General features: G+C 45.5%; 1 protein-coding gene across 2 annotated transcripts in view; it reads left to right on the forward strand.

Annotated features, from left to right (window-relative positions):
- NUP88 (nucleoporin 88) overlaps nucleotides 1-26,571 on the forward strand; it is a 362,163-nt gene that overhangs the window by 72,579 nt on the left and 263,013 nt on the right. For both annotated transcript variants that reach the window (XM_078679698.1, XM_078679699.1), the window contains exon 5: nucleotides 25,667-25,840. In XM_078679698.1, the coding sequence (XP_078535824.1) occupies nucleotides 25,667-25,840 (174 nt within the window). The remainder of the gene's footprint in view (nucleotides 1-25,666; nucleotides 25,841-26,571) is intronic.

Raw genomic sequence — 26,571 nt, forward strand, 5'->3', positions numbered from 1 at the left:
AGTAGAAAGAACCGAGTTGGCTGTTCTACTAAAGGCCAGAAGTTCTGGTAGGCTCTAAATGGAGCGGTAAAACTCCCACAGCTGCGCGCTGTCTCAAAACTCAAAAATATCAAAAAAGGGAGTGAAGAGGTGGTGCAACAAGGCACCGCGGTGGGCTAATCCTCCTCTTATGAACGCTTAAATAATCAACAGAGACCACCTGAAACAAATATACAATACATATTCCGATGGTGTTGGAATACACTCAGTGTGTTAAAATACCCCTCACACACCAAAAGGGCCCTTGGTGTCATGCTTCATCATCGGGGTCTTCCCGCCCCCGCTGCGGGACGGGGCAGTGCTGCGACAAGCGGCTACGCCGGAGCACCTTTTAATTGTGAGTACTATGTGAGTGATGATGGAGTGAGTGTCAGTGAGGTCAGGAGTGATAAACAGTGAAATTAAAATTAAAAGATACCTGGCCTGGTGTTTAGAAAAAATTATTTAATAGGCACTGGCTGGTATCGTTAAAAGGGGTGAGGCGGAGGGCAAGATCGGGTTACTAGTCTTGCTCTCCTGTGTGGGTCAACATGTTTCGGGGCGACATGCCCCTTCGTCAGGACCGGGTTGTATAGATCCCCCTGTCACTCACTAATGCGCTCCCACAGATAGAGAGTGTTGTGTTTGATCAATGTGTATAAATAATTTAAATACACGTGAAAAAAGCTCGGTCAGTAATACTGATGATGTAAGCCTGCAAGGATAAGAACACAGGATTTTAGAAAGAGCGCGGATCCCAATGCGCTTTACTAATGAATACCTGTAAGGAATGAAAATACACATAGGGGAAGAAAACACACTTTAGGCTGTTACATGTCACGCCAAAGATTTCTTGGGAGGACCAGGTTAGCCGAATATGGAAAGACAAAATATATAGAACTGTGGAGAAAAGCATTCATGGGCTTATTGCCTGGCAGGCCAAGGATTTCCTGGAAGGGCCAGGTGACTACACAGGGTGAAAATGGGAAGGAATAAACACACATAAATATATATATACACACACACAACAATATAAAGCATCAAAAACTAGCAGTGAGATGCTTATTCAATTTTGATACATACTTATTGAATGAGGAGACAATGCCCCATGAGCCAAGCTGGGCGAAGGGTATAGAGGGTCCAACTGTGGGGAGAAATGGAAAAATAATGCCAGGACCTAGATTAGCTATTTACACTGAATGGATTAGGGTAGTGTATTCCAGGTCAGGACTGTCGGCTATGCCGTACTTACTCAACCCCCACACCTCAGTGCTTCCTCCTTCGTCAGTGGCTTCCGTGGTAATGGTAAGCCAGGGCGGGGCGGGTCTTTTATAGTCAGGCAGAGGCTTGTTAACAGAGCCTTAATTGATTAACTCGAAACCGATGTGCGCGTTCGGTCGAGTAGTTGGGACGTGTGACCAGAGCGGCCATTGTTAAATGTCCGAGGTCGGCTGGGCTGGGGTAGATTTTAGCAAGGATCTGTTGCATTTCTCTTAAGGTAGGTAGTAGTAGGCGGAGGGTGTTGATAAGATGGTAGGGTACACCCTAAGTCCGCTCTGATGCTTGTATCGGCGTGTACGTCGACAAATGCGCCTGCGCGGTGAAGTGTATTCACTCCGCGCATGCGCAGTAGTGCTGCATTGTGAGTATCTTGCCGCGCATGCGCGGGAGAGAGGTGTTCCTCCGCGCTGCTCGTCAGGAGCCAGGGGAGATTCTTGGTAATGAACACACGGAGGGACGCATAAGAAGCCCGGCATAAATTATTGTTAGAGTGGAACATGTGTAATTATCATCTGTCTATGCAGGCAATGTTGTACACAGGTCAAAACACATATTCTCAAATCTTGTTCCTCTTATTAATAGGTAGGAAAATGAAGGGGCTCTTATTAGGTTGCAGCTGTTCAGAGGGAATAACTCTTATTTTTTGCACACAGTTTAAGAAAAAAAATAAAGAAAAAATTAGAGATTATCATACATATTTACACGTCATGTCGGCCAGCACCACCTTGCAGGTTACTGTGATTGCTGGTGGGACACGATGGTGTTAAGTTTTACATTGGTACTGTATTCAGGTCCCGAACTGTGAACAGGCATAGGTTTAATCATGCCTTAAATTGCGACCAAAGAATATCATCATTTAATCCTGTGAGATGCGTGCCCAAGCGATAGACCCAACGTTGCTCTTTCGCAAGAAGGTCCTTATCACTCCCGTAGGCTTCTATGACTGTCCATTGCAGGTCATCTACACTGTGACCCATTGTGGCATAGTGGGTGGCCATTCTTGTGGTAGTTTTTTTGCAACGTACGTTGCTGCGATGTTCGCCCATTCGTATCTTGACCGGTCGTGTGGTCATGCCAATGTACTCTTTCTTACATGGGCAAGTGATCAAATAGACCAAGTTCCGGCTGTTGCAGTTGGTAAAGGAACGTTGTTCCCATGTGGATTTGTTGGAAAAAGTTATATTACGACTTTTTCTTGTGTATTGACAAGATGTGCACGAGCCACATGGGTGGTGCCCTCCAATGGTTGAAATAGCAGAGGGTCTCTCGTTAGTGAGTTGTTTAGGTCTCGTGTGGACCAGCAGATCCTTCAGGTTCTTACCACGCCTGTGTGCAAACATTGGTTTTGGGAAATCTAGTTTCCCGCAATTTAAAATTTTCCAGTGTCTGTTCACAATTTTTGTGATCTGGTGTTTATTCCTTCCCATTTTCACCCTGTGTAGTCACCTGGCCCTTCCAGGAAATCCTTGGCCTGCCAGGCAATAAGCCCATGAATGCTTTTCTCCACAGTTCTATATATTTTGTCTTTCCATATTCGGCTAACCTGGTCCTCCCAAGAAATCTTTGGCGTGACATGTAACAGCCTAAAGTGTGTTTTCTTCCCCTATGTGTATTTTCATTCCTTACAGGTATTCATTAGTAAAGCGCATTGGGATCCGCGCTCTTTCTAAAATCCTGTGTTCTTATCCTTGCAGGCTTACATCATCAGTATTACTGACCGAGCTTTTTTCACGTGTATTTAAATTATTTATACACATTGATCAAACACAACACTCTCTATCTGTGGGAGCGCATTAGTGAGTGACAGGGGGATCTATACAACCCGGTCCTGACGAAGGGGCATGTCGCCCCGAAACATGTTGACCCACACAGGAGAGCAAGACTAGTAACCCGATCTTGCCCTCCGCCTCACCCCTTTTAACGATACCAGCCAGTGCCTATTAAATAATTTTTTCTAAACACCAGGCCAGGTATCTTTTAATTTTAATTTCACTGTTTATCACTCCTGACCTCACTGACACTCACTCCATCATCACTCACATAGTACTCACAATTAAAAGGTGCTCCGGCGTAGCCGCTTGTCGCAGCACTGCCCCGTCCCGCAGCGGGGGCGGGAAGACCCCGATGATGAAGCATGACACCAAGGGCCCTTTTGGTGTGTGAGGGGTATTTTAACACACTGAGTGTATTCCAACACCATCGGAATATGTATTGTATATTTGTTTCAGGTGCCCCCTTAGATCCTCAGACTGCTTCAAGGGCGATTAATACCAGTGTCCTTTTGCGTAGGCATGCCTGGCTACGCATTTCAGGTTTCAAACCTGAAGTACAAAGTGCCATCCTCAATCAACCCTTTGATGAGCAAGACTTATTTGGGCCTAATGTGGACGTATCACTTTAAAAAATGAAACAGGATACGGACACAGCTAAATGTATGGGAGCCTTGCAGTCGCAAGCTCTCAGACGCTCCATTCGTCGCTCATCCTACAGAAGCACCACCAGAGGCTACTTCTCAGATAGTACCTCTACTTCTTACAAAGCCCCTACCTACAGTAGGGGCTACCAAAGAGGGGGTTACAGAGGTAACAACAACAAAGGCAGAGGCAAAACTAACCACTCCCGCTCTACCTCCACCCCTGCCCAATGACTTCCCTCCACTTCCCCCACTACATTCCACTCCAGTTGGGGGAAGACTACAACAATTCCTTCCTGTCTGGACCAACATCACATCAGACAGGTGGGTGCGACAAATAATTCAATCGGGTTACTGTCTCGAACTAACATCTACCCCCCAAAGAAACCACCCAAATAGCACCCAATGTCACAAGAACATTTGCTTCTGATGAGGCAGGAGGTAATATCCCTCCTACAAAAAAGCGCAACAAAACAAGGGAGTTTACTCCCTGTACTTCCTTATCCCAAAAAAAGACGACTCTCTAAGGCCTTTTCTAGACCTCAGACCACTAAACCTGTACATACAATTAGACCACTTCCATTTGCTCACACTCCAGCAGGTCCTTCCTCTCCTTTTACAAAACGACTTCCTTGCCACTATAGATCTCAAGGACGCCTATTTCCACATTCCCATTCACACAGCGCACAGAAAGTATCTCAGATTTGTACTGGACGGTCAGCACTATCAATTCAAGGTACTCCCATTCGGAGTCACAACAGCACCAAGAGTGTTTACCAAGTGCCTAGCAGTGGCAGCAGCACACTTAAGAAGACAGCACATTCACGTCTTCCCATATGTCGACGGCTGGCTCATAAAAGCCAGCTCATACAGTTAGTGTGTACAACACACTCAAACCACCATCCAATTACTCCACGACTTGGGGTTCACAGTAAACCACACCAAGTCCCATCTGCAACCGCCCCACGTACAACAATATCTCGGTGCCACAATAAACACCTCAACAGCGCTAGCTTATCCCTCTCCTGCCAGGATAACAAATATGCAAGCTCTTCTGACAAAATTCCAACTGCAACACTCTCTTCCAGCTCGAGTGTTCATGCAACTCCTAGGAATGATGGCCTCTTGCATATTCATAGTGCCTCATGCAAGACTACAGATGCGTCCTCTTTAAGAGTGCTTAGCACGCCAATGGAACCAGGCTCAAGGTCAATTAACAGACCTAGTGTTGGTAGACAGTCAGACTCACCGCTCTCTGCAATGGTGGAGCACCAAAAACCTTTCCAAGTGCTGACCGTTCCTAGAGCCAGTTCCTCAAATAATCATGACAGCGGACGCATCGTTCTCCGGCTGGGGAGCTCACCTACTGCAGCACACCATGCAGGGCAGGTGGACACCACAACAAAAGTTACTCTAAGTGAACCACCTAGAGTTACTAGCCATGTTTCTAGCCCTAAAAGCATTCCAAAAGCAAATATCTAGCAAAGCTGTCTTAGTCCGCACAGACAACATGACAGCCATGTACTACATAAACAAACAAGGAGGGACTCACTCTCTGCAACTCTCTGTTAGCGCAGCAGATATGGAGATGGGCTATACCTCTAAACATCTTCCTCTTAGCCCAACATGTTCCAGGAGTACAAAACACCATAGCCGATCTGTTAAGCCGTCAGACACAACAGGTTCTTCAACCGTTCTTTCAGATGTGGGGACAACCTCAGGTAGACCTCTTCGCCACCCACAAAAACGCCAAATGCCCAAGCTTCGCCGCCAGATATCCACACCCGCTGTCCAAAGGCAATGCGATATGGATGTACTAGTCCGGCAAATTTGCGTACACTTTTCCACCTCTCCCACTGCTTCCACTAGTGGTGCACAAATTACAGCAACATTCCCTGACCCTCATTCTAGTTGCTCCAACTTGGGCCAGACAACCATGGTACACCACACTGCTGCAACTGTCTGTGGTACCGCACCAAAAGCTATGCCTGTCTCCACGCTTCCTAACCCAGAACCATGGAGAGATCTGACACCCGGACCTAGCTCAGCTCAACCTAGCTATCTGGCTCCTGAAGTCCTAGAATTCTGTTATCTTAACCTTCCCCCTGACTATATGAACGTTATTAAAGAAGCTAGATGTCCCACCACTAGGGCATGTTAGGGAGCCAAGTGGAAACGTTTGGTAATATACTGTCATGACAACAACATCAATCCTCTAGATGTGTCTATTCAACACATCATAGGATACTTACTACACCTCCAAAGATGTAACTTAGCGTACACCATTGCAGCATACCTACAAAATAGACAACATCTATCACTTTTTAGAGTACCCGCCATAAAGGCTTTTATGGAGGGCCTCAAAAGAATTATTCCTCCCAGAGCACCACCGTCACCTGTGTGGAATTTAAACATTGTTCTCACACGGTTAATGGGACCTCCCTTTGAACCTTTACATAAATAAGAACTGCAATTCTTTACTTGGAAAGTTGCTTTCCTAGTAGCTATTACTTCTCTAAGAAGAGTTAGTGAGCTACAAGCATTGACCATTCAAGAACCTTTTCTGGAAATGCATCATAATAAGGTTGTTCTGCGAACCAATCCTAAATTCCTTCCAAAAGTCATTTCGCCCTTCCATCTCAATAAATTTGTAGAGCTGCCAGTGTTCTTCTCAAAGCCGCAAACAGTCGCAGAAAGAGCTCTTCATAACTTAGACGTCAAAAGAGCATTGCTTTACTACATTGAAAGAACACAACTCTTTCGTAAAACTAAACAACTTTTTGTGTCTTTCTCACCACCACACAAAGGCAACCGCATATCAAAATCTGGGATAGCTAGGTGGATTGTCAAATGCATACAGATTTGCTACCACAAAGCTAAATCTTATCTGTCCCTCCTAAAGCCCATTCTACAAGAAAGATGGGGCTTCAATGAAATTTTTAGGGAACATTCCCTTAGATGACATATGCAAAGCAGCTACATGGTCTACACCACACACATTCACTAAACACTATTGTGTAGATGTGTAAACTAAACAACAAGCTTCTGTGGGCCAGGCTGTACTCAAAACACTGTTTCAAACTACTGCAACAGATACGGGTAGTCACCGCTAAGAGTGAGTACTACTATACAATCTATGCACAGTGTGTAATCTGCAGCTCATTTGCCTCGAACGGAAAATAATACTTACCAGCATGCATCTGTTCTTGGCGTGTAGAGCTGCAGAGTTACACATGCCCACCCGTCTCCCCGGCTACCTTTATCTGTTCCAGTATTATCTTAATTATATACAGCTTAGATGAGCATCCTTCCTGTTTCTTACAAAACTCCATCATTTCCCTGCTGGCGAAAAACAATCTAAGGATGGAGTCAATGCCCATGCGCAGTGTAATCCAAAGGGAGTCACCTATCTCGTGACTTATCAGGACAAAAACAACTGCAAACATCCGGGCCCAAAACTAGGTGGCGATCTATGCACAGTGTGTAACTCTGCAGCTCTACATGCCAAGAACAGATGCATACTGGTAAGTAGCATTTTCCATCCTTGGCAATCTAGGAACCAGTTAGGTCTTAATAGCTGCTAAACACACTTTGGGAGTGAGCCCTTAGCTAGAGTGCCACTGCAACCAGATCACATCTCGTATATCTAGGCAAAGGCAGAGAAAGAAGACATTAGGAATGTTGGAGCACCATGCTAGAGTGCGAGTGAACTAGGCAATACATTTATGGTGGCAGCAGGTGTGTGAACTCACTGAGCTAGTTTTCTTGCTTATACACCCTTTGTCCCCATTCCTGCAGGTCCTCTGTTCTGCATCGTGAAGGAAAATTGATGGGGTGTACCAGGTTCTTCAACCTGCACTCGAGACGCATAGCATAAGAATTACAGGTTTTACTATCTTACTGGTGTATGTTCGCTCACACACCATAGAATGGCTCTTACCATCTCACCACTCACCCCAGCTCTTAATCAGCTATGACATTCTAAAGTCGAAAGGGCCCAGGGTCAGAGCACAGCGTTTCTTTTTAGTTGAGAGGAAGACAAGGTCATTAGGAACTGGCAGACAAAATCCTTGCACATGTGCAAATCGACTGCATATGTATTTAATTGGTGCAGAAGCAATGGGGTTAACGGGCCAGTACTCTAATGCAGCACTAGATAAATGCAGTGGCCGTGCATCTGCACGTGCATTTCAGCTACTGCCAGTGTGTGATGCACAAGGTTATCGGGGGCAGACAGTTTAAGTGAAACTGCAATGCATGCCCGGACTGCTTCAGATTCCGTGTCCGACAGAGAGCTGGGTAAATCCAGTATTTGTAAAGCACACAGCTACCCGGAGGCATCCCGGCGCTGGGGGCCGTTGGGAAGATTAAGCGAGCTATTGCACATAGTGTAGACCCTGTGAAAACTGACTTTCGTGCTTTCAGCACAACATGGAGCTTGTTGTATATCCTTTATGACCATTCAGCAATGTAGAGGGTCCTGAGGTGGCCAGATGTCTGAGCACAGGGCCACACAGAGTTAAGGGGACGAAAAGACAAATAAAAAGACAGGAACCTACATCCGATTCCTAGAATGAAGTCGTCACCAGAGCAACTTACAAAGGACAGAGGGCGAAATTATGACAGGAATGAAACCCCCCTCTCCTCCCCATCCCCTCACTAGTGAATGTTTAAAGTGTGTGGCATTGAAGCAATGTTTTCCTGCTTCATGTGCAGCTTTTCTGGGGCATTGAGATTCCCTGCATTTTATGACCTTCGGAAATGCGCAGACATTCTTTTTTTCTGCAGAGTGCCCCTAACCCCAGCCACAGACTGAGGTATCCAATAGTCTTCAATAAATATCACCCCCGTCTAATAATAAAAATACACTCTAGACATCACCAATTCCTCATTCACAGACCCATTCATCTTAAACTATCCCAAAATACATGCACAGTCGCCCACATACCATAAAGACTACGAACATCCTTTTGATACAGACTTCCGTTTCACTGGCAAGGTATGTAGTCCAGTGTCAAAATTGTTACGTGCATTTCGAAGAAAAAAAATCTGTCTAATCCTGAATTTCTCTTCAGGTGATTTTGTGATCCTGACGAAACAAGTTGACTTCCCAGTTAACCTGCCAGTGTCTCCTGAAAACCATCGAAAAACAAACCAAATGTGTCCGTGGCGCATTCTATAAATGCCAGACATTTGGAGTTGCAGTTCACACACAAAGAAGTGACACACAAACGGATGGCGCACATATGCCTATGGCAGAACAGACTCTTGTAACACACGCATAAAGGTTCACAGTAGACCTACCTTGGGTGCATGCGGCCTCGCAATGAACATGGTCACAATCCCGGGCCTCCCCACCGACCTCTGATACTCACCACCAAGTCTCTTGCACATCTCCGTCTTGGTGCTCTCTTCAAAGCAAAGATTATTAGAAATGACGGCGGGAGGACACCCCATTTCAGCAGCTGGTACCTCAGACCTCTCAGGCCAGTGCACGGCTGGACATCCAGTGCGGCGTTCACTTACTCCATTCCTCAGGGTTAACCACTTACTCCATTACTTCGTTGTGGCGGGTAGGGGGTGCAGCCAAGGACATTGTTAACTCGCGTATTGCACTGCTTAGTTGCTGACCGCGCTCAATTCATGTTTAAAGGGGGCACAGGGCACAGATTGTTCCTGTGCCTGGTAACATGATGGCGACGCGGGGGAGGATAGCGCGGTCCGGTGCTCATGTCGATCAAAGGCCTCCAAAGGTTCTCCGTGTTTCTGACACCATTTCTGATGGACTGTTATGTTATGTTATGTTATATATGATTTGTAACGCGCACAACTACTCAGGAGTATCCTGGCGCGAATGGACGTGAGCAGAGAGGGCACCAATGAAATTAACTAGGAGGGTTGAAAAGATGAGTTTAGAGGAGTTTCTTGTATGTCGCAACAGGCCAGGAAGTTTGTTCCATAACCTGGCCACTTTTACTGACCATGATTGGCCACCCATCCTGGAACGGCGAAATTGCGGAATGGCCAGTAGGCGGCGAGAGGAGGAGTGGAGCGAGTGGCAAGGCTTGTAAAAGGCCACGCGCTTCCTAATATACAACGGTCCAGAGTCATGCATGGCTTTATGCGCCATGACCAAGATCTTAAATTGAACCCGCTGAGCCACAGGTAACCAATGAAGGTCACGTAGCAGGAGCCTCGCACTGGAACGTTTGGCCATGTTGAATAGGAGTCTGGCCACCGCATTTTGAATTAGTTGGAGTTTATTCATGAGGTAGCCAGGGATGCCGATAAATAGGGCATTGGCGTAGTCTAGCCTGGAGAGGATAAGTGCCCGAGCCACCATTTCCTTTGCCTGCTGTGGTAGCAGAGGGAAGAACTTCCTAAAGATCTTAAGTTTGCCAAAGCAGATACCAGAGCCCCAGAGTGCCAACAGCTACAATATTATTTACGCAATTTAATGTCTACTTCTCCGTCTGACAAAGTAGACATTAAATCTTCTTGCCCATCTTAAACATCAACATGGTTTGGGCGTCCGGCGATATAATTTCCCGAACCCCTGCACCAGACAGGTTTCTGGACCCATGTGGTAATAATAATTCATTTGTAAGGCGCACAATCACCCGTAAGGGTCTCTAGGCGCTGGGGCCTAGAGATTAAGTAAGCTATTGCCCAGAGTCACATGGTGCTGGGCTAATCTGCCGCCGGTGCCGGGGATCGAGCCGTGATCCCCAGATTCCAGAGTCAGTCGCCCTAGCTGCGGCGCCACACCTCTTCCATCAAGAGAGCCCTTGCTCTCTGAGGCCAGAAACAAAGCCCATCTGGGCCGAGATGTCGCACCTCCTGCCCCAGGCAGGCACAGTGCTTAAGAGGGATGCTACAAAGGCCTTGCTACCTTTGTAATGCGACCCCAGCCTCTGCTGCTAGCAGCAGATGGCAGCCCCGGTTTCAAACCCCCACTGTTGGCGGGAAAACCACTGGAAAACTAAGTGAGAATAGGAGGTGTGCCCCCTTTGCCAACTCCACCCCTCAGGTGCTGGAGGCGAAGTGAAGCACATTTTTCAGTGCTTGAAGATGGCGGGACTTATCCAATCAGGGTTGGGACTATGCTCCCTTCCAAACAGGAGGGTGGCATAATAGAGGGTGTTGACACCCCAGGTAAGGGATCCATTGGTTCCTACCTGTCACTTCCCTGTAACGGCCCTAAATCTAGTATTTAGTTGGCACCCCCAGACCCTGAAGTCCGATGCCTGATGACCTATGAAGCCTGGACACTGAAGAGCCGCTACAGCAAGAAAGAAGAAGGACCAGTGACTGACTTGGCGTCAGCCCTGCCAGCTTCTCTGCTGCCTTTTGCTCTTGCTACAAAAATCGACTTGGCTTGCAGGTCCAGCAACCCCCAAAGTTCTGGAAGGACTGCCTGCCTTCAATAAAGATCAAGAAATCCTCTGGACAGCGTACCTGTCCAGAAAAAAAACATCTTTAAAGAACAAGACGTCTGCCCTGAGGAACCACAAAACCTCCCACCGTACCCATTTTTTCACCCGACGTGTGGAAAAGTAAATTTTACCATGTCATATGTGCCTACGTGTTCCCCATGTTATGTCATATGTGCATGATCGATATGCATGTATCCCCTTTCTGATCGATTAAAGACGCAATTACAGTTGTGTCCATCTCTAGTATGCCAGTTTCCAGTCCTCGTGAAAAACAACGAATATTAGGCCTATGTAAAGCTACGTTGCCACATTTCACAGTGTGCACGTTAATTCATTGAATTATCCCCGTTTCTAGGCCTCAAAAGGGCCCGGACTCAGATTCAGCTCCTGTCTCCTGAAACCTCTCCGAGGAGCGATACAGCCCCCACCTGTATCCCTGACCCTTCACTTACTTTCTTGCCACGCAGTGCCCGGCCCGGCCTGGCTCTGCCTCCCAGTCTGCCAAGAGTATGTTATGTTTCTAGTTATCAGTCCAGCCCTCCTTCTCTGCATTCCTAAGCTACTGAATCACATCAATAGTTTCCGTCATGGTCTAGCCTTTATGTCTCCATGTAAGAGAAATACTGTATTAATATTCATAGAATATTCCTCGCACACGCACTACATATAGAATTATGTATGCACCAGTCTTAGTGTCTGCTAGCCTTTGCCCTGATAACCTTTGGATTCTATCAACATGTACTATAAACACCAGATACTAGATATGCCTAGGTACATGTCGCTCTGACCCTCCAGACTTTCGTCTCCTCTTCTAGTGCAGAAGTCATAGCCCCCAGTTCTCCCTAGTAACACGTCATTGCCAGTTTGCGCGCACCACTAGGTTAGAGGTCCCAGCTGCTCAGGTAGCCCCCTCCATGTTTCCGCCCCTTTTTATGACATATTCTGTTACGTTTGCATCACATGTCTATGTATACGCCCTGTACACACCTCTTGTTACACCCACTTTATGCCTTATCTTTCGCGACTGCTACAAACTCCGCCTACTGCTACGCCTACTGTATTGAATGCAATGTATTTGTTTAAATATAAATATTGTGCACTGTTATTAAAAGTTACCCTTATGCTCCCAGATCCTGCCCCCGGCAGCTGCCATCCTATTCCCATGCAGGCTGTCCTGTTCCTGTCCTTTTATGCCTGATTAAAGCCTGTATACTCCAGCTACCTCGTATCTTGACTCTTATTTATTGAGCTAACCGTTTATTGATTATAGTAAAAAATAGATCAGGTAATTAATTATTTATTTACCACATAATGGCGCCCGAACAGGGACTTGCCTTTTCCCCACGCGCCGGAGAAGCCACGCAGGCCCCCTGATCCTCTGCAGCCGTGACGGAACCATACCGGCCACGTGCAGATATTTCTGCTTCAAGTATCCCTCAGGCCCACGGAGGAGACTGAGGTTGCGGTCCAGCGTCCAGACGAGGCGGTGGAGGAACGCGGCGAGTCCCGACCAGAGCCCAAGCCGAGAGTCCAAGGTCCGAGGTATCCGGAGGCCCACCTGTAACTGAAGTCCGAAGTTCGTCCGTCCGTCGTCGTAGCAGTCCAGTCCAGTCCGAGGCCTTCCGTTCTTGCTGCCCGGTGAGTACCATTGCTGGGGTAGTATCTAGACAGGGTCAATTAATTTGTCTCTGGTCCGTGGGTTTGGGTACACAGATCCAACACGAAGTGTCCACCTAGGTGGATGCGGGTCCTGACGTGTCTCTTTATGAGACCGGTAAGTTTCGTACTGTTTTAGCAGTGCATCTAGTCATTCCAGTAAGTTCTGTTCTGTTCTCGAGAAATTCATGTGTTTCTGTTTTCAGTATTCCAGGTAGTATTCTGTCCGAACTGTTATTTTAAATGTTATTTCATGTGTTTTCAGTGTCGTGGTATGAGTGATTTGTTTTTCAAGTTATTATTGTGTTTATTGTGTATTGTATTGTGTCCAGATTCCAGTCTAAGTCATGCCTCTGTTCTCGAAATTACGTCAGTTAAAAACCAGAAAAGGTCTGCTCGAAGAAGCAGTTCCTGTCCCGCCTAGGGACAGTCCAGGTCATTTTATGTATCATAAACATGGCATAAGTGCCATATTATATCTAGACTTATGGGTCGAGTATACTAAAGATCTAGAAGAGAAATATAGATGGCCTGTATCAGGTACATGGGATGCCGAGTGCATCATGCGAGTAGAAGAAGCATTATGGAAAAAGAAATCCAGACAGTCCCAGAAAGATGCCATCGAGTTATGGCGCAAAGAATCTCATAAAAGAACCGAAAAAGAAATCAGAAAAACAGAATTAAGTAGGGAATCCTCAGAAAGAGCCCAAGAAAGGGAATTAATCGAAATAGGTGAACGAGTTAAAGCCGAACAGTCAGACAGACAGAGAAATGCCCTTATTAAGGGTATGTATCCTCTTCTTGCCGAGGGCTTGCCAAAAGCAACCCCGGAAGCACCATGTAATTTCCCGCCGCCATTAGTTCCGATTAAGCTACGTCACAAACCGACCGCAGCTGATATTTTTCTCTCGTCCTATTTGGACGACACGGTCCCAGAATATGCAAATCCTGTTCCGCCCGCTCCTGTAAATAATGTAATTCCTGTTCCTCCAGCCACCGGGGCACCTGTTACAGCACCTGTTACGGTACCCCCGGTCCAGCCTACAGTACAAGTACCCGCTACATCAGTCACTCTCCCAGCACGAATAGTACCAGTCGACGATTCCAGTTTAGGGGCCGCGGGGGGAGGTCCTCCTGGTACCCCGCCGCCACACAAACGTGTAACGTTAGTCGAGTTACATGAACGTGCGTTACAGCGTACGCCCAAATATCAGTCCGTTGCAGATATCAGACGAGCTCTCACCGAATGCCGTTATGATCCAGTCCCAGGCGATGATAATATGGTTATATATTCATTGCGTGTAAGACGGGTGACCGAGTATTTGGACACCCTACCGAATATGAAAGAAGATCTAGACAGAATATATCGTTTCATCCGTACAGGAGACGATCCAGAAAGTATTGGCGAAATCATGTCTCTAAGGAAAGCTGAGACCCAGCTCATGCTATTAAAATTTCTAATCAATTGTTTAGTAAGGGAACAAGATTGTCCGACTAAAGATCCGATCGAAATGAGAATTCTGACAAAGTGGAGTGATCATATAGCCGAGGGAAGACACAAGACACTCAGTAGTATAGAGAGTATGTACAAGAAAATTCGTAAGGAAATAATAAGGTTACACGAGAAACGCAAAGCAGCACAAGTAAGCGAGAAAGAAGACAACACTGATACTGAAGAGGTAGAAGACGAGAATACCGCCAGAATAGCGTATGTAGGTAAATCTAGACTTCTAGACCGACATTCACACCTAGAACACAAGAAAGTTTTTCACCTTCCAGCACTAGAACAAGAGAATCTTGAACAAGTATTTCAAGCTACCGATCACATTCTGAAATCACGTATCGGTTATAGTGAACTTAGTACCATGCATGAACTAGAACTAGCCCGATCAGCAGTCCGATGGACTACTGATTCTACCACTTTTCCAGATGAAATAGTGGCACAAATGTTTCTGAAACTGCCCCCAGCCGAGCAGCGACTGGTGGGTATGTATATGATCCAGCACCTCATTACACTGTATGAGGGACAACATTCTGATCCAGGTCCGTTACATGATGTTCTGAACGAGTTGCTCCAGTATAGATGGAAAGGTTTAGGTACCGATTTAATTAGTGTCATTCTAGAACAGCGCCACAAATATAGAACGTTTCTGAATCCGCATTTTGTTCACGTCTCACCTCCAGAAAGTAAACCATTCTACATAGATAGACAGCATCCGTTACGAGAAGTACACCCAGTTAGGACAGCGGGTGGTGAAATGCAACGAGTATTTGTTTACACCCCTATTACCAAGATGGAACTCTTAGAGATGAAGAAATTAATTCCCTGTCACGACAAAGATCCAGCAGGGTTCCATCGAGAATTAAAAGACATGCTCCGTATGGGAGAATACACGTATCCAGATGTCATTAAAATGCTAAAGGTCCTGTTGCCCGCAGGGGTATATGAAAAACTCAAGGAAAAAGAATGGGAGGTGGGAGAGAAAAAGATAGATTGGACAGCTCTAGAAGCTGAAGATAATATACGAGTACCAGGTACCGGTCTTGGGGACAAATGTAAAGAATTACCCGAGTTATTGATTCAAGTTTTGCCAAGATTACTAGCCACGAAAAAGGAAGATTGGGATGCAATCTCAGCATGTAAACAGAAACAGGATGAAGACACTAGCGATTTTTATTCCAGATTTGAAAAATGCTTTATTATCAACAGTGGTTTGAAGACAGGTAGCGAGTCATACCCTCATCTTTTTGTTACTAAACTAGTCGAGAATTCAAGTCCACAAGTTAAAAATCGAGTTTTGAAAGTCGAAAGTACCTGGCAAGCTAGTACCCCGTCACAAATGCTCCAAATGCTCCAGTATCACCAGAATAGAATCAGGGAAGAGCAAGAACACGAAAGGAGACGTATGAAAGACACGAAAATGAAAGTACTAGTTGCACAATCTGTTCCACAAGACAGTCAGAAGAGGGGTCCGAATCAAGCCAGTCATCCTGCAGCTCCCGTTAAAGGGACATGCAATTATTGTAAACAGCCAGGTCATTTTATAAACGAGTGTGCAGTTCTGAAACACAATATAGCAACTGGTAAGACTAAAGAAAGACCACGTCCGCCTAGACAAGAACAAGTTTCACAGACTTCTCCGTCACCACAGAATGCACAACAGACAGTTCCAGCACCGCAGCCTATCGCTGCAACACAGCATGTTACACAGCAAATGTACCAGTATGCTCAGACAGAGTATCCAGAGTATCAACAGTATTCATGAAACAGCCTAGAGAGGGAGGTAGGCTTGCCTCTCATCGAGATACCTGTAGATCAAGAGGGTCCCTATGTACACAGTCAAGTATTAGGGAAAGACAGAAAGTTTTTGATTGATACAGGGGCAAGTAGGACTACTATCAGTCATGACGAGGTTCCAGGGGCTCCGCTCTCAGGCTCTAGAAATGTTTCCCTTGGATTTTCAGGAAAGCCTATTGTTAACGAGATTTCAAAACCAGTTTCTCTAGAAGTTGGTCCATTGTCCCGAACTACTGATTTATTACTTACGAAGTCATGTCCAGAAAATTTGTTAGGCATTAAAACATTGAAAGAATTAGGTGCAGTTATTTGCTGTTCCCCAGAAGGAATCCGATTGTTTTTAAGAGACTTTAAAGGTCACTATGTATTACGTGATTTTGATCCAAGATTGTCCAATGTTCCGCAGCATTTATGGGCGCAAGGTCCAACTGATGTAGGTTTTATGCAAATTACACCCCATCGTGTGACTCTCAAGCAAGGTATAGTCTTGCCACGAATCAGACAGTACAGATTGCCACCTGAGGCTGTAGCAGCCTTATCCAAAATTATTGACGAGCTTATTGCTCAAGGAGTGGTTGTAGAAACTGACTCCAATGTATGTAATTCTCCTATCATTCCAGTCATGAAACGTACTGATCCAAATGCACCTCCAGTATATCGATTAGTGATTGACCTTCGAGAACTTAATAAATGTATCATACCCCAGTACCCAGTAGTCCCAGATATTTCATCCCTATTGACAGCCATTGATTCTGAAGCTACATTTTTCACCGTTATCGACCTCAAGAATGCATTTTTCAGTGTTCCGATTCATCCAGACAGCCAATACCTTTTCGGTTTTTGTTTAAATGGAAGGAGCTATAAATTCACACGAGCTCCTCAAGGTTTCACAGAAAGTCCTAGTATTTACAGTCAAGCACTTAAAAGACAGCTAGACAATATTCACATGCCAACTGACACTGCCCTGCTCCAGTATGTCGATGATCTATTGATCACAGCCCGTTCTGAACGTGACTGCGAGCGTGCGTCACTTATAGTCCTGTATTTTCTGGCCTAGCAGGGGCACAAGGTGTCCCCTTCGAAGCTTCAATTCTGTGTCCAGCAAGTGATCTACTTAGGCCACTTACTGTCCAAGTGGGGTAGGCAGTTGACACCAGACCGTATCCAGTTGATAGCGAGTCTTCCACAGCCCAAGACACAGAAGGAGGTACGTGCTTTTATTGGCCTCACTTCTTACTGCAGACAATGGATTCCTCAGTATGCATTTCTAGCCAAGCCACTGATACAGTTAACGACACAGGAGGCAGCCGTATCGACTGTCCTCCCTTGGACATCTGAACATACACTTAGTTTTAATGAATTAAAGAAAGCCTTATGCCAAGCACCTGTTCTAGCTACACCGAACTACAGTAAGCCTTTTACACTTTTTGTCACAGAACGTGATGGTACTGCATTATCTGTTCTCACACAAGATCAAGCCGGACAGTACAAGCCCTGTGCTTATTTTTCGAGCACACTAGATCCAGTAGCCCAGGCTTTGCCTGCGTGCCTCAAGTCAGTTGCAGCTACAGCTCTAGCTATCAGACAAAGTGATTCCATAGTATTAGGACACTCCCTGACAGTACAAGTTCCACATTCCGTGGAAGTTCTTTTAAACCGAACACAGACTCAGCACTTGACAATTGCACGTTTAACAGGTTACGAATTGACACTGTTCCAGCCACACATAGAAATCAGACGCTGCAACGTTCTAAATCCTGCTACACTGTTACCATCAGTTACTTCAAATCCTGCCACACATGACTGTGTGGAAGTCATTAATACTATGACTAAGCCAAGACAAGACCTGACAGACATTGCATTACCTAACCCCGACCTGACACTTTATGTGGACGGTTCATGTATGAGAACTAGTACAGGAGAACTAGCAGCCGCGTACGCAGTGACTACTGACACTGAAGTTATAGAAACACACCGTATTGACATCCTGTCTGCTCAAGCAGCAGAGCTAGTTGCTCTGACCCAAGCCTGCATACGTGCCAAGGACCTGAAAGTAAACATATATACAGATTCACGTTACGCATTCGGAGTTGTACACGACTTCGGAGTACTCTGGCAGGAGAGAGGTTTCATGACTTCTCATGGAACCAAGATTCAGCATGGTCTCCTCATTCAAGCTCTGTTAGATGCAATACATTTACCGACAGCTATCGCTATCATGAAGTGCAAGGCACATACGAAAGTTACTGACATCATTTCCCAAGGTAACGATCTAGCAGATCGAACAGCCAAGCTTACGGCTCAGACACCAGACATTCCAGTTAACAAGACACAGACATCCACTCCAGAACAGACTACCTGTATGACAGTTAAGGACCCTACACAAGATGTCATAGACATACAGTTACATGCTACTCCTGAAGAAATAAAGAAATGGTCCGAACAAGGAGGGGTCCAGACAGATCAAGGATGGGTGACGAAGAGAAAAGCCACATGGTTTCTCCCCGACTCTATGGTTCAAGTCATTATTAACACCGCACATAGTCCAGCACATCTAGGAGAAAAAGCCATGTTAGACAGTATACAGAACCTTTGGTTCAACAAGCACTTACGAGCTGCAGCCAAGCAGAAAGTCCGTACCTGTATGATATGTTGCCAGTTCAATCCAGGTAAAAGTGTCCCGGTGGAACAAGGTGGATTCCAACCCCCTGACCACCCTTTTGAAGTCCTCCAGATGGATTATATTCAGATGGAGCGATGTCGAGGTTTCAAGTATGTCCTCGTAGTTGTATGCGCTTTGTCCAGGTGGACAGAAGCATATCCAGTTCCAGATTATACAGCAGCGACCACTGCCAAGCAGTTGGTTCGTGAATTCTTCCCCCGTTATGGACTCCCTAGGGTCGTGTATTCAGATAACGGCCAGCCATTCTCATCTGAGTTGATGAAACATGTTTCCCTTTTGTTAGGATACCAGTGGAAGTTCCATTGTGTGCGCCATCCTGAAGCAGCCGGTCTCGTAGAGAGACATAATCAAACTCTGAAAGTCCGTATTGCCAAGACATGTCAAGAGAAAGGTGTAGACTGGCTAGTTGCCCTGCCAGTCGCTTTATTCTTTATGCGAATGGTTGCACATTCCAGATCAGGTCTGTCCCCTTATGAGGTCGTATTCGGCCGCCCCCCAAATATGTGGGGTACACCTAGACCCCGCAGTATTACAGATGTTTCCAGTAATATGTTGACAGATTACCTAGCTTCCTTGATGTCTGCCCTACACTCTTGTCGTTCACAGGTTGCCGCCGCATTTCCAGACAATACTGAAGTGAAACCACACGAGGTCATTCCAGGAGATCTAGTACTAGTAAGGAACTTTGATCGTTGAAGTCCGCTGGAGCCTCGCTGGAAGGAACCGAGACTAGTCCTTCTGACCACCCGCACGGCCGTGAAGTTGGAGGGCCGCAAGGGGTGGGTCCATCTGTCCCACATCAAGAAATTCCATGGACTTTGTAAAAAGACATTCGAAAAGGACTGTTCCATTTCTAAAGACTGCCTGAAACCAGAACTTAAATCTGAATTAAAAGTTCCTCTGTTAGAGAAAACTCCGCAGCAGGAGTATAAGTTAAAACTCCGGTCTAGTAAAATAAGTCAGCCAGTTTAATTGTCTAAGTCCCTCTCGGGTGAAACGGTTAGACAGGTTTCTGACATGTATGAGATAGACCCCCATAGTGAGAGAGTTAGTCAAAACTCTATCAGATGTATCGTTTTTCTAAGTTTCTTATTGTTTCTAAGTTTGATGGTTACCTGCACAAGTTATGCATTGCATTTATGTTTTCCAAGTTCACATGTAAATATGTTTTCTAATGCTACAGTAGAGCACACATTTAGTGATCTGCCTCCTCACGAGCTATCCTATCGTCTTGCTATGCGTAATAATACATTCATCCGAATGTTACACTATTCACACCAGACCAGCAATGCCACTAATTGTTGGGTGTGTGGTCGACTCCCCCCTTTCCAGACACCGAAGGGAGTTCTGCCACTCTTTCCTTATCCGTTTTCACATAATGGTTCGTGTGGAGCATGGTCCACGTTAACGTCATCCTCCAATGATATGTCCCTTCTGAATAGAACATGTTTTCCAGACAAGCAAGGTCTCCCCCATAGAACAGGGTTAGATCTAGAAAATGAAGTTTATAATTTAGGTAATTATTCTTCGAATTTTATGGTCCTGAATGTTCAGTCTGATACTACTCCAGATTTGCCTGCTATTTCAGTACTACCAGTCAAAGGCGAATTATGTGTCAGAAAGAATGGTTCCGCACATGTAGGACATAGTGATTGTATTACTACTGTCGAGTATAGTGCCAGTGGGAAATCTATTTTCAAAGCCTCACGTCATTCTTATTTTGTTTGTGGTCAGACCGCATATATTCGTCTGCCCCTCGATTGGGATGGAACATGTTACATTGCCTTCCTACTGCCACCAGTTTTTCTAGCCCCATCTGATTATCACAGAAACACACATCTAGTACACGTCAGACATAGAAGGGAGATCGAGTCCCCTATTGTCGATCAAACTGAAACTGCTCTAGAACAATATCAAGATTTCAATAAAGGTTTCTTCTTCTTTATAGGCCCCGTCCAGAATAGTAAGTTAATACGTAGGTTAACCAGAACCCTCGAAGCAGTAGTGAATGAGACTACTTCTGCTCTAGGTAACTTAACTGAAGAGCAATCTGCTATGAGATTTGTCGTGCTCCAAAATCGTCTCGTTCTTGACGTCATACTGGCCGATAGAGGAGGAGCATGTAGAGTCATCGGATCTAGTTGCTGCATTTTCATTCCTAATAACGCGCCATCTGTTTATTCAGCTATAACCAGACTTCATAAAATTGCCCATCAGTTACACCAGAATCCAGGCACCTGGACATGGTCCAGTTGGCTCTGGAGTATCATATCTGCTTGGGGATGGAAAGTATTGTCATTCCTAGGTATTGCAGTAATGATCATATTCAGTTGCTGCCTCTGTATACAATGTGGCCCTGCGATTTGCGGCATGTGTGCTACCTCTTGTAGTCCTAGTCCTAAATCCCGTTCCAAGACAATTCGAGACGAGCAAATGATGCTATATGAAATGATAGATGGTATCATGAATATTGATGTTTCCTGATGGAAACGTAGGGCACAAGGAGGGAATGTGGAAAAGTAAATTTTACCATGTCATATGTGCCTACGTGTTCCCCATGTTATGTCATATGTGCATGATCGATATGCATGTATCCCCTTTCTGATCGATTAAAGACGCAATTACAGTTGTGTCCATCTCTAGTATGCCAGTTTCCAGTCCTTGTGAAAAACAACGAATATTAGGCCTATGTAAAGCTACGTTGCCACATTTCACAGTGTGCACGTTAATTCATTGAATTATCCCCGTTTCTAGGCCTCAAAAGGGCCCGGACTCAGATTCAGCTCCTGTCTCCTGAAACCTCTCCGAGGAGCGATACAGCCCCCACCTGTATCCCTGACCCTTCACTTACTTTCTTGCCACGCAGTGCCCGACCCGGCCTGGCTCTGCCTCCCAGTCTGCCAAGAGTATGTTATGTTTCTAGTTATCAGTCCAGCCCTCCTTCTCTGCATTCCTAAGCTACTGAATCACATCAATAGTTTCCGTCATGGTCTAGCCTTTATGTCTCCATGTAAGAGAAATACTGTATTAATATTCATAGAATATTCCTCGCACACGCACTACATATAGAATTATGTATGCACCAGTCTTAGTGTCTGCTAGCCTTTGCCCTGATAACCTTTGGATTCTATCAACATGTACTATAAACACCAGATACTAGATATGCCTAGGTACATGTCGCTCTGACCCTCCAGACTTTCGTCTCCTCTTCTAGTGCAGAAGTCATAGCCCCCAGTTCTCCCTAGTAACGCGTCATTGCCAGTTTGCGCGCACCACTAGGTTAGAGGTCCCAGCTGCTCAGGTAGCCCCCTCCATGTTTCCGCCCCTTTTTATGACATATTCTGTTACGTTTGCATCACATGTCTATGTATACGCCCTGTACACACCTCTTGTTACACCCACTTTATGCCTTATCTTTCGCGACTGCTACAAACTCCGCCTACTGCTACGCCTACTGTATTGAATGCAATGTATTTGTTTAACTATAAATATTGTGCACTGTTATTAAAAGTTACCCTTATGCTCCCAGATCCTGCCCCCGGCAGCTGCCATCCTATTCCCATGCAGGCTGTCCTGTTCCTGTCCTTTTATGCCTGATTAAAGCCTGTATACTCCAGCTACCTCGTATCTTGACTCTTATTTATTGAGCTAACCGTTTATTGATTATAGTCAAAAATAGATCAGGTAATTAATTATTTATTTACCACAGACGGCACGAGTCGAAGTGGCCCACTGGTCTTGTCAATGTTTCCCGGTGACTCTGAACAAGAGACCATTATGGATTGACCCCTGTCGGAATCCATATCGACGCCTGCAGCCTCTCCATGACAACCGCTCCTCTTCCCCCCTAAGCGTGACCTGTTCCGGTAAGACTTTTCGACGCCTATAGACACCCCTGCACCCGAAGCCCCTCGACCTTGGAGAGTTCGACCAACGGTGTCCCCAAGCATCAGTCTTTATCTGGGCAGATGTGTGTTTACTTTGACTAGCCTCCTGGCCAGAACCTGCAGCCTTTTTCCAGAACTGATCTCCCCCATTGATTTGCATTGGGTGCCCGATGCAGTGTTTGTACTTAGCTCCCCTCTGCCCCAGTGTCGCTGAGGGTGTAAGTTTGGTGCTACCTTGTGGCCCCCCATGCTTATCTTAACTCCCAGAGAGGGGTTACTAAACTGTGTTACTTACCTATAAACAGCATCTCTTTGATTTCCCCCTTTCTCCATTGGATAACATTGGTGCCAGATTCCGAATTTGAACCCTGCACCCAGCCGCCCCTGTGCAGCTGGAGGTGCAGAGTTGTTACCTACCTGATCGTTGCCTGGTGTTGATTCTTTATCCTGACAACCAAGAATGTAAGATGTATACTTACCTGCAAACTGAATTCTTGTTTTCCTCCCATTTAATAACTTTGCGAAACTGAAATTTTTTTACGTGAAAAATATTTTTATTAAAAAACGTACTTGCCTTTTAACGTAAACCTTGGTCTTAAAATAAACCTAGAAAGAAGCATATTTTTTAAATTGGTGTGGATCTCCTCTTTGTCATGTGCCATTTAATAATCACTGTGTGTATAACAAATGACTTGCACTCCTCTGTGTTAGGTCTGAGGCTGCTCGACCACACATCCGCAAATAGAGCCAATTACAAAATATTGGTGTATCACATAAAGAACCAGCTCCCAACAGTTGATAGCACCCTGAAACTTGAAGCATCTCTGTTAGCTGCCATGGGGGACTGTTAGAGGGAAAATCCGTGCTCACCCGCAGTGGGGACCCCCGCAAGTGCGGAAGCGCATGTGCATTGCAGCGGGAACCACAACAATTGGCCACAGGACATCGGGAATAGCAAGTTTGAATTTACACTGGGGCTCCCTACTGGAGTTGAGTAGAAAGGAGGTTGGGTCCAGTATTTTGGTCTGCCACCTTGGCTATAAAGAGCTGTCACCACTAAAGTGAAAGTGCATACAAAAAAACATATTGAGGTTATAACACAACTCCCATTATCATCCCCCCAACCAGGCTGCCTGCATGACAGACCTAAAACTGCCTTCCTCGCCAACTGTGCAGAGCGTTTGTTGCCCCAAAACATAATACAAACCAAAGAAAGCAGTGAATGCCACTGTAGGGCAACTCCTCTAGTATAGAGAAATTGTAATGTTACCACATAAGTAGACTTGCAAGGAGCCTCAGTGCTCCCACCTCAGGGATCTGCAGTCAGTAATACTCCGGGGCAGATGCCCGGTGCTCAAGCTGTAGTTCAATGTGTCTCGTTGTTACCAGGGGATAGGCACCAGGTACCCCATCCACATCGCCCACAACCAAAGTTTTATTGGGGCAGGGAAGCTCCCAGGCAGAGACAGTGCCCCCATTGATCAGAGAGGTGTCTCTAGGTGGCCTCCGCTCTTGGCTTATGTATGGCCTCTCCATCCTCCTTCTGTAGCTATGATCGAAGAGAAATTCTTATCTTGTGCTGCATTGAACTACAAAAGGGGGTGGTGATGGACGGAGCATCTGAACCAATCAAACACTCGCACCCAGTCAAAAGATCTGGGTTTGATCCATCACCGTTCTTTAGCCCACTCTGCCACCCCAGTTCAGACATGGCTATATGCAAATCAGTCTGACCCTGTGCCTCATGGGAACAGTCCAGCCACACTTATTAATTAACACAGAACACATACTTTTTACCCTGCACTGGGTATTCTCTCCGCTTATTTTAGAACTGCATGTAGTGTTCTGGGACATGGTAGGTTTAGTTATTGAGAATAGATCAGGGAGTGAAGTGTGTCATTCCAGGCATGGGCCTTGCTTTGTCTTCACAAAGAAGTGGTTGGTTCTAAACACAGCCCACAATGTGGATAAAATACTTTGAATCGAATGGTGGGAGCGAGGTTTGCAGCCTCCTCCTGGTGTGATTTAAAACAAACCCTGCACACAGAGCAATGCTGTTTACAATGGTCTTTGAGAAGATTGACTAAGGAAATGAACAACAGCTCGTAAGACTAGGATTGCTCCTTAGCCCTACTACAACAAGAGCACTTTATATGATGTGTCTTTGTGGGAGGTGTTTGAGGAAGATATGGTGGTATTTAAAGAACAAGGGGCCCGATGTAGGTAATTCTTATTTACCACTTCTTAAATACCGAATTTTACCGATTCGGTATTTAAGAAGTGGTAAATATGAAGGGGGGAGATGTAGGTATTTCCAGATGTGTAAATACCGAATCTTTAAGATTCGGTATTTACCGAATCTGGAAATACCGAATCGGTATTTCCTATTGATTCCTATGGGCTGTGAAGCCCATAGGAATCAATGGGCAATACCGATTCTGTAATTACAGAATCGGTAAATACCGAATTTCTCAAGGGTGCAGGGGGTGTCACTTTGACACCCTCTGGCCCCCCCAAAACAGGCTCGGGTGCCATGTGGCAGGCATACATGCCCCAAGGGCAGGTCTGCCTGTCATATGGCAGAGGTGTGCATGCACACATGTGCATGCACACCGGAATCGGTATTTTACCATCAAATTGGATTTGATGGTAAAATACCGATTTTGTAAGGCTTGTGGGACTCAGAAGAGTCCCACCTACATCTCAAATTTACCGAATCGGTAAAAATACCGATTCGGTATTTTACAGAATCGGTAAATTTACCGATCCGTAAATTTAACGATTCTGTAAAATTAAGGGCCCTACATACCATTTCTTTAATACCGGTCGGTAACGGCCGAAAATACCGATTTTTGGCCGTTACCGATCGACCTACATCTGGCCCAAAGTGTGCAAGAAGCATTAATACTCCTAAATATGTGATAGGGGTGAATGGGAATTGAATGCATAATGTTAGATCTAACAGGACCCATTGTATTTCATTTTATTTTTTAGGCGCTCTTACACCGCCTCACTAGGTGAAACTGCTGTGGCTTTTGACTTTGGTCCCTTTGTAGCTGTTCCGAAGACCGTAGTGGGTCAGAGTGGGAAGGAGGTGATGGCCTACCCTGTCTACATCTTGTATGAAAATGGGGAGACTTTCCTTTTGTATATCAACCTTACCCTAAAGTAAGTATTATTAATGTTCCCTTTCATTGTATTGCCAGTTGTGCTATATAGAACGCGAAACGCTCTTTCGAATGTCGTATTGCTGCACTTTGAGTGGCTGACCCTGTATTGTTATGGGAAAGCTAACTGGTCACTGGCTACAGGGCCTGTTGGTTATCCCTCTTATATTTTGTGTTCTTCTTTTACCTCCTTTGTGCATACGTACTAAATCATCTAACTCACTTCCAAATGTATGCCAACGATTCTCAATTTGTCTTCTGACCGGAGAGCAAATTGGGGAGCTTCGATCACATGATCTAGTGGATTGAGGAGCATTTCCTCTGCTTCTGTATGCTGTTCAGACAATCAAGTCCCTGTAAATGTGAGAAGAATAAAACTACCTTCATTTTGATTGCCCATAAGCTTAGGGACCATCTCAGTCTAGTCCCAAAAGCCAAGAAATCTGCTGATGGGTTTGACACAAATTTGTTGTTTGCATCCCAAATTATTGCTTGTCTAGTGTGTACCGGCTGTGTACTGTGAAAGCCTACTACATTTGAAACCATTCGCCCGACTCTGTAGACAAAGCCTTGACTTATCCACATATCTGTCTCTCCTTCAGATTGTCTTGTTCTAGTCCTCCCTCTGCTGCTCATATGAGCTTTCATGCTTCTGTTTATCCCAAGATGAATTCTTCATCCATCCATCACTTCTTCCCCAAAGGAGGCTTTGACACTCCTTTCCTCAGACTA

This window comes from Lissotriton helveticus, chromosome 3_1, assembly GCF_964261635.1.
Source record: "Lissotriton helveticus chromosome 3_1, aLisHel1.1, whole genome shotgun sequence".
Lineage (NCBI taxonomy): Eukaryota > Metazoa > Chordata > Amphibia > Caudata > Salamandridae > Lissotriton > Lissotriton helveticus.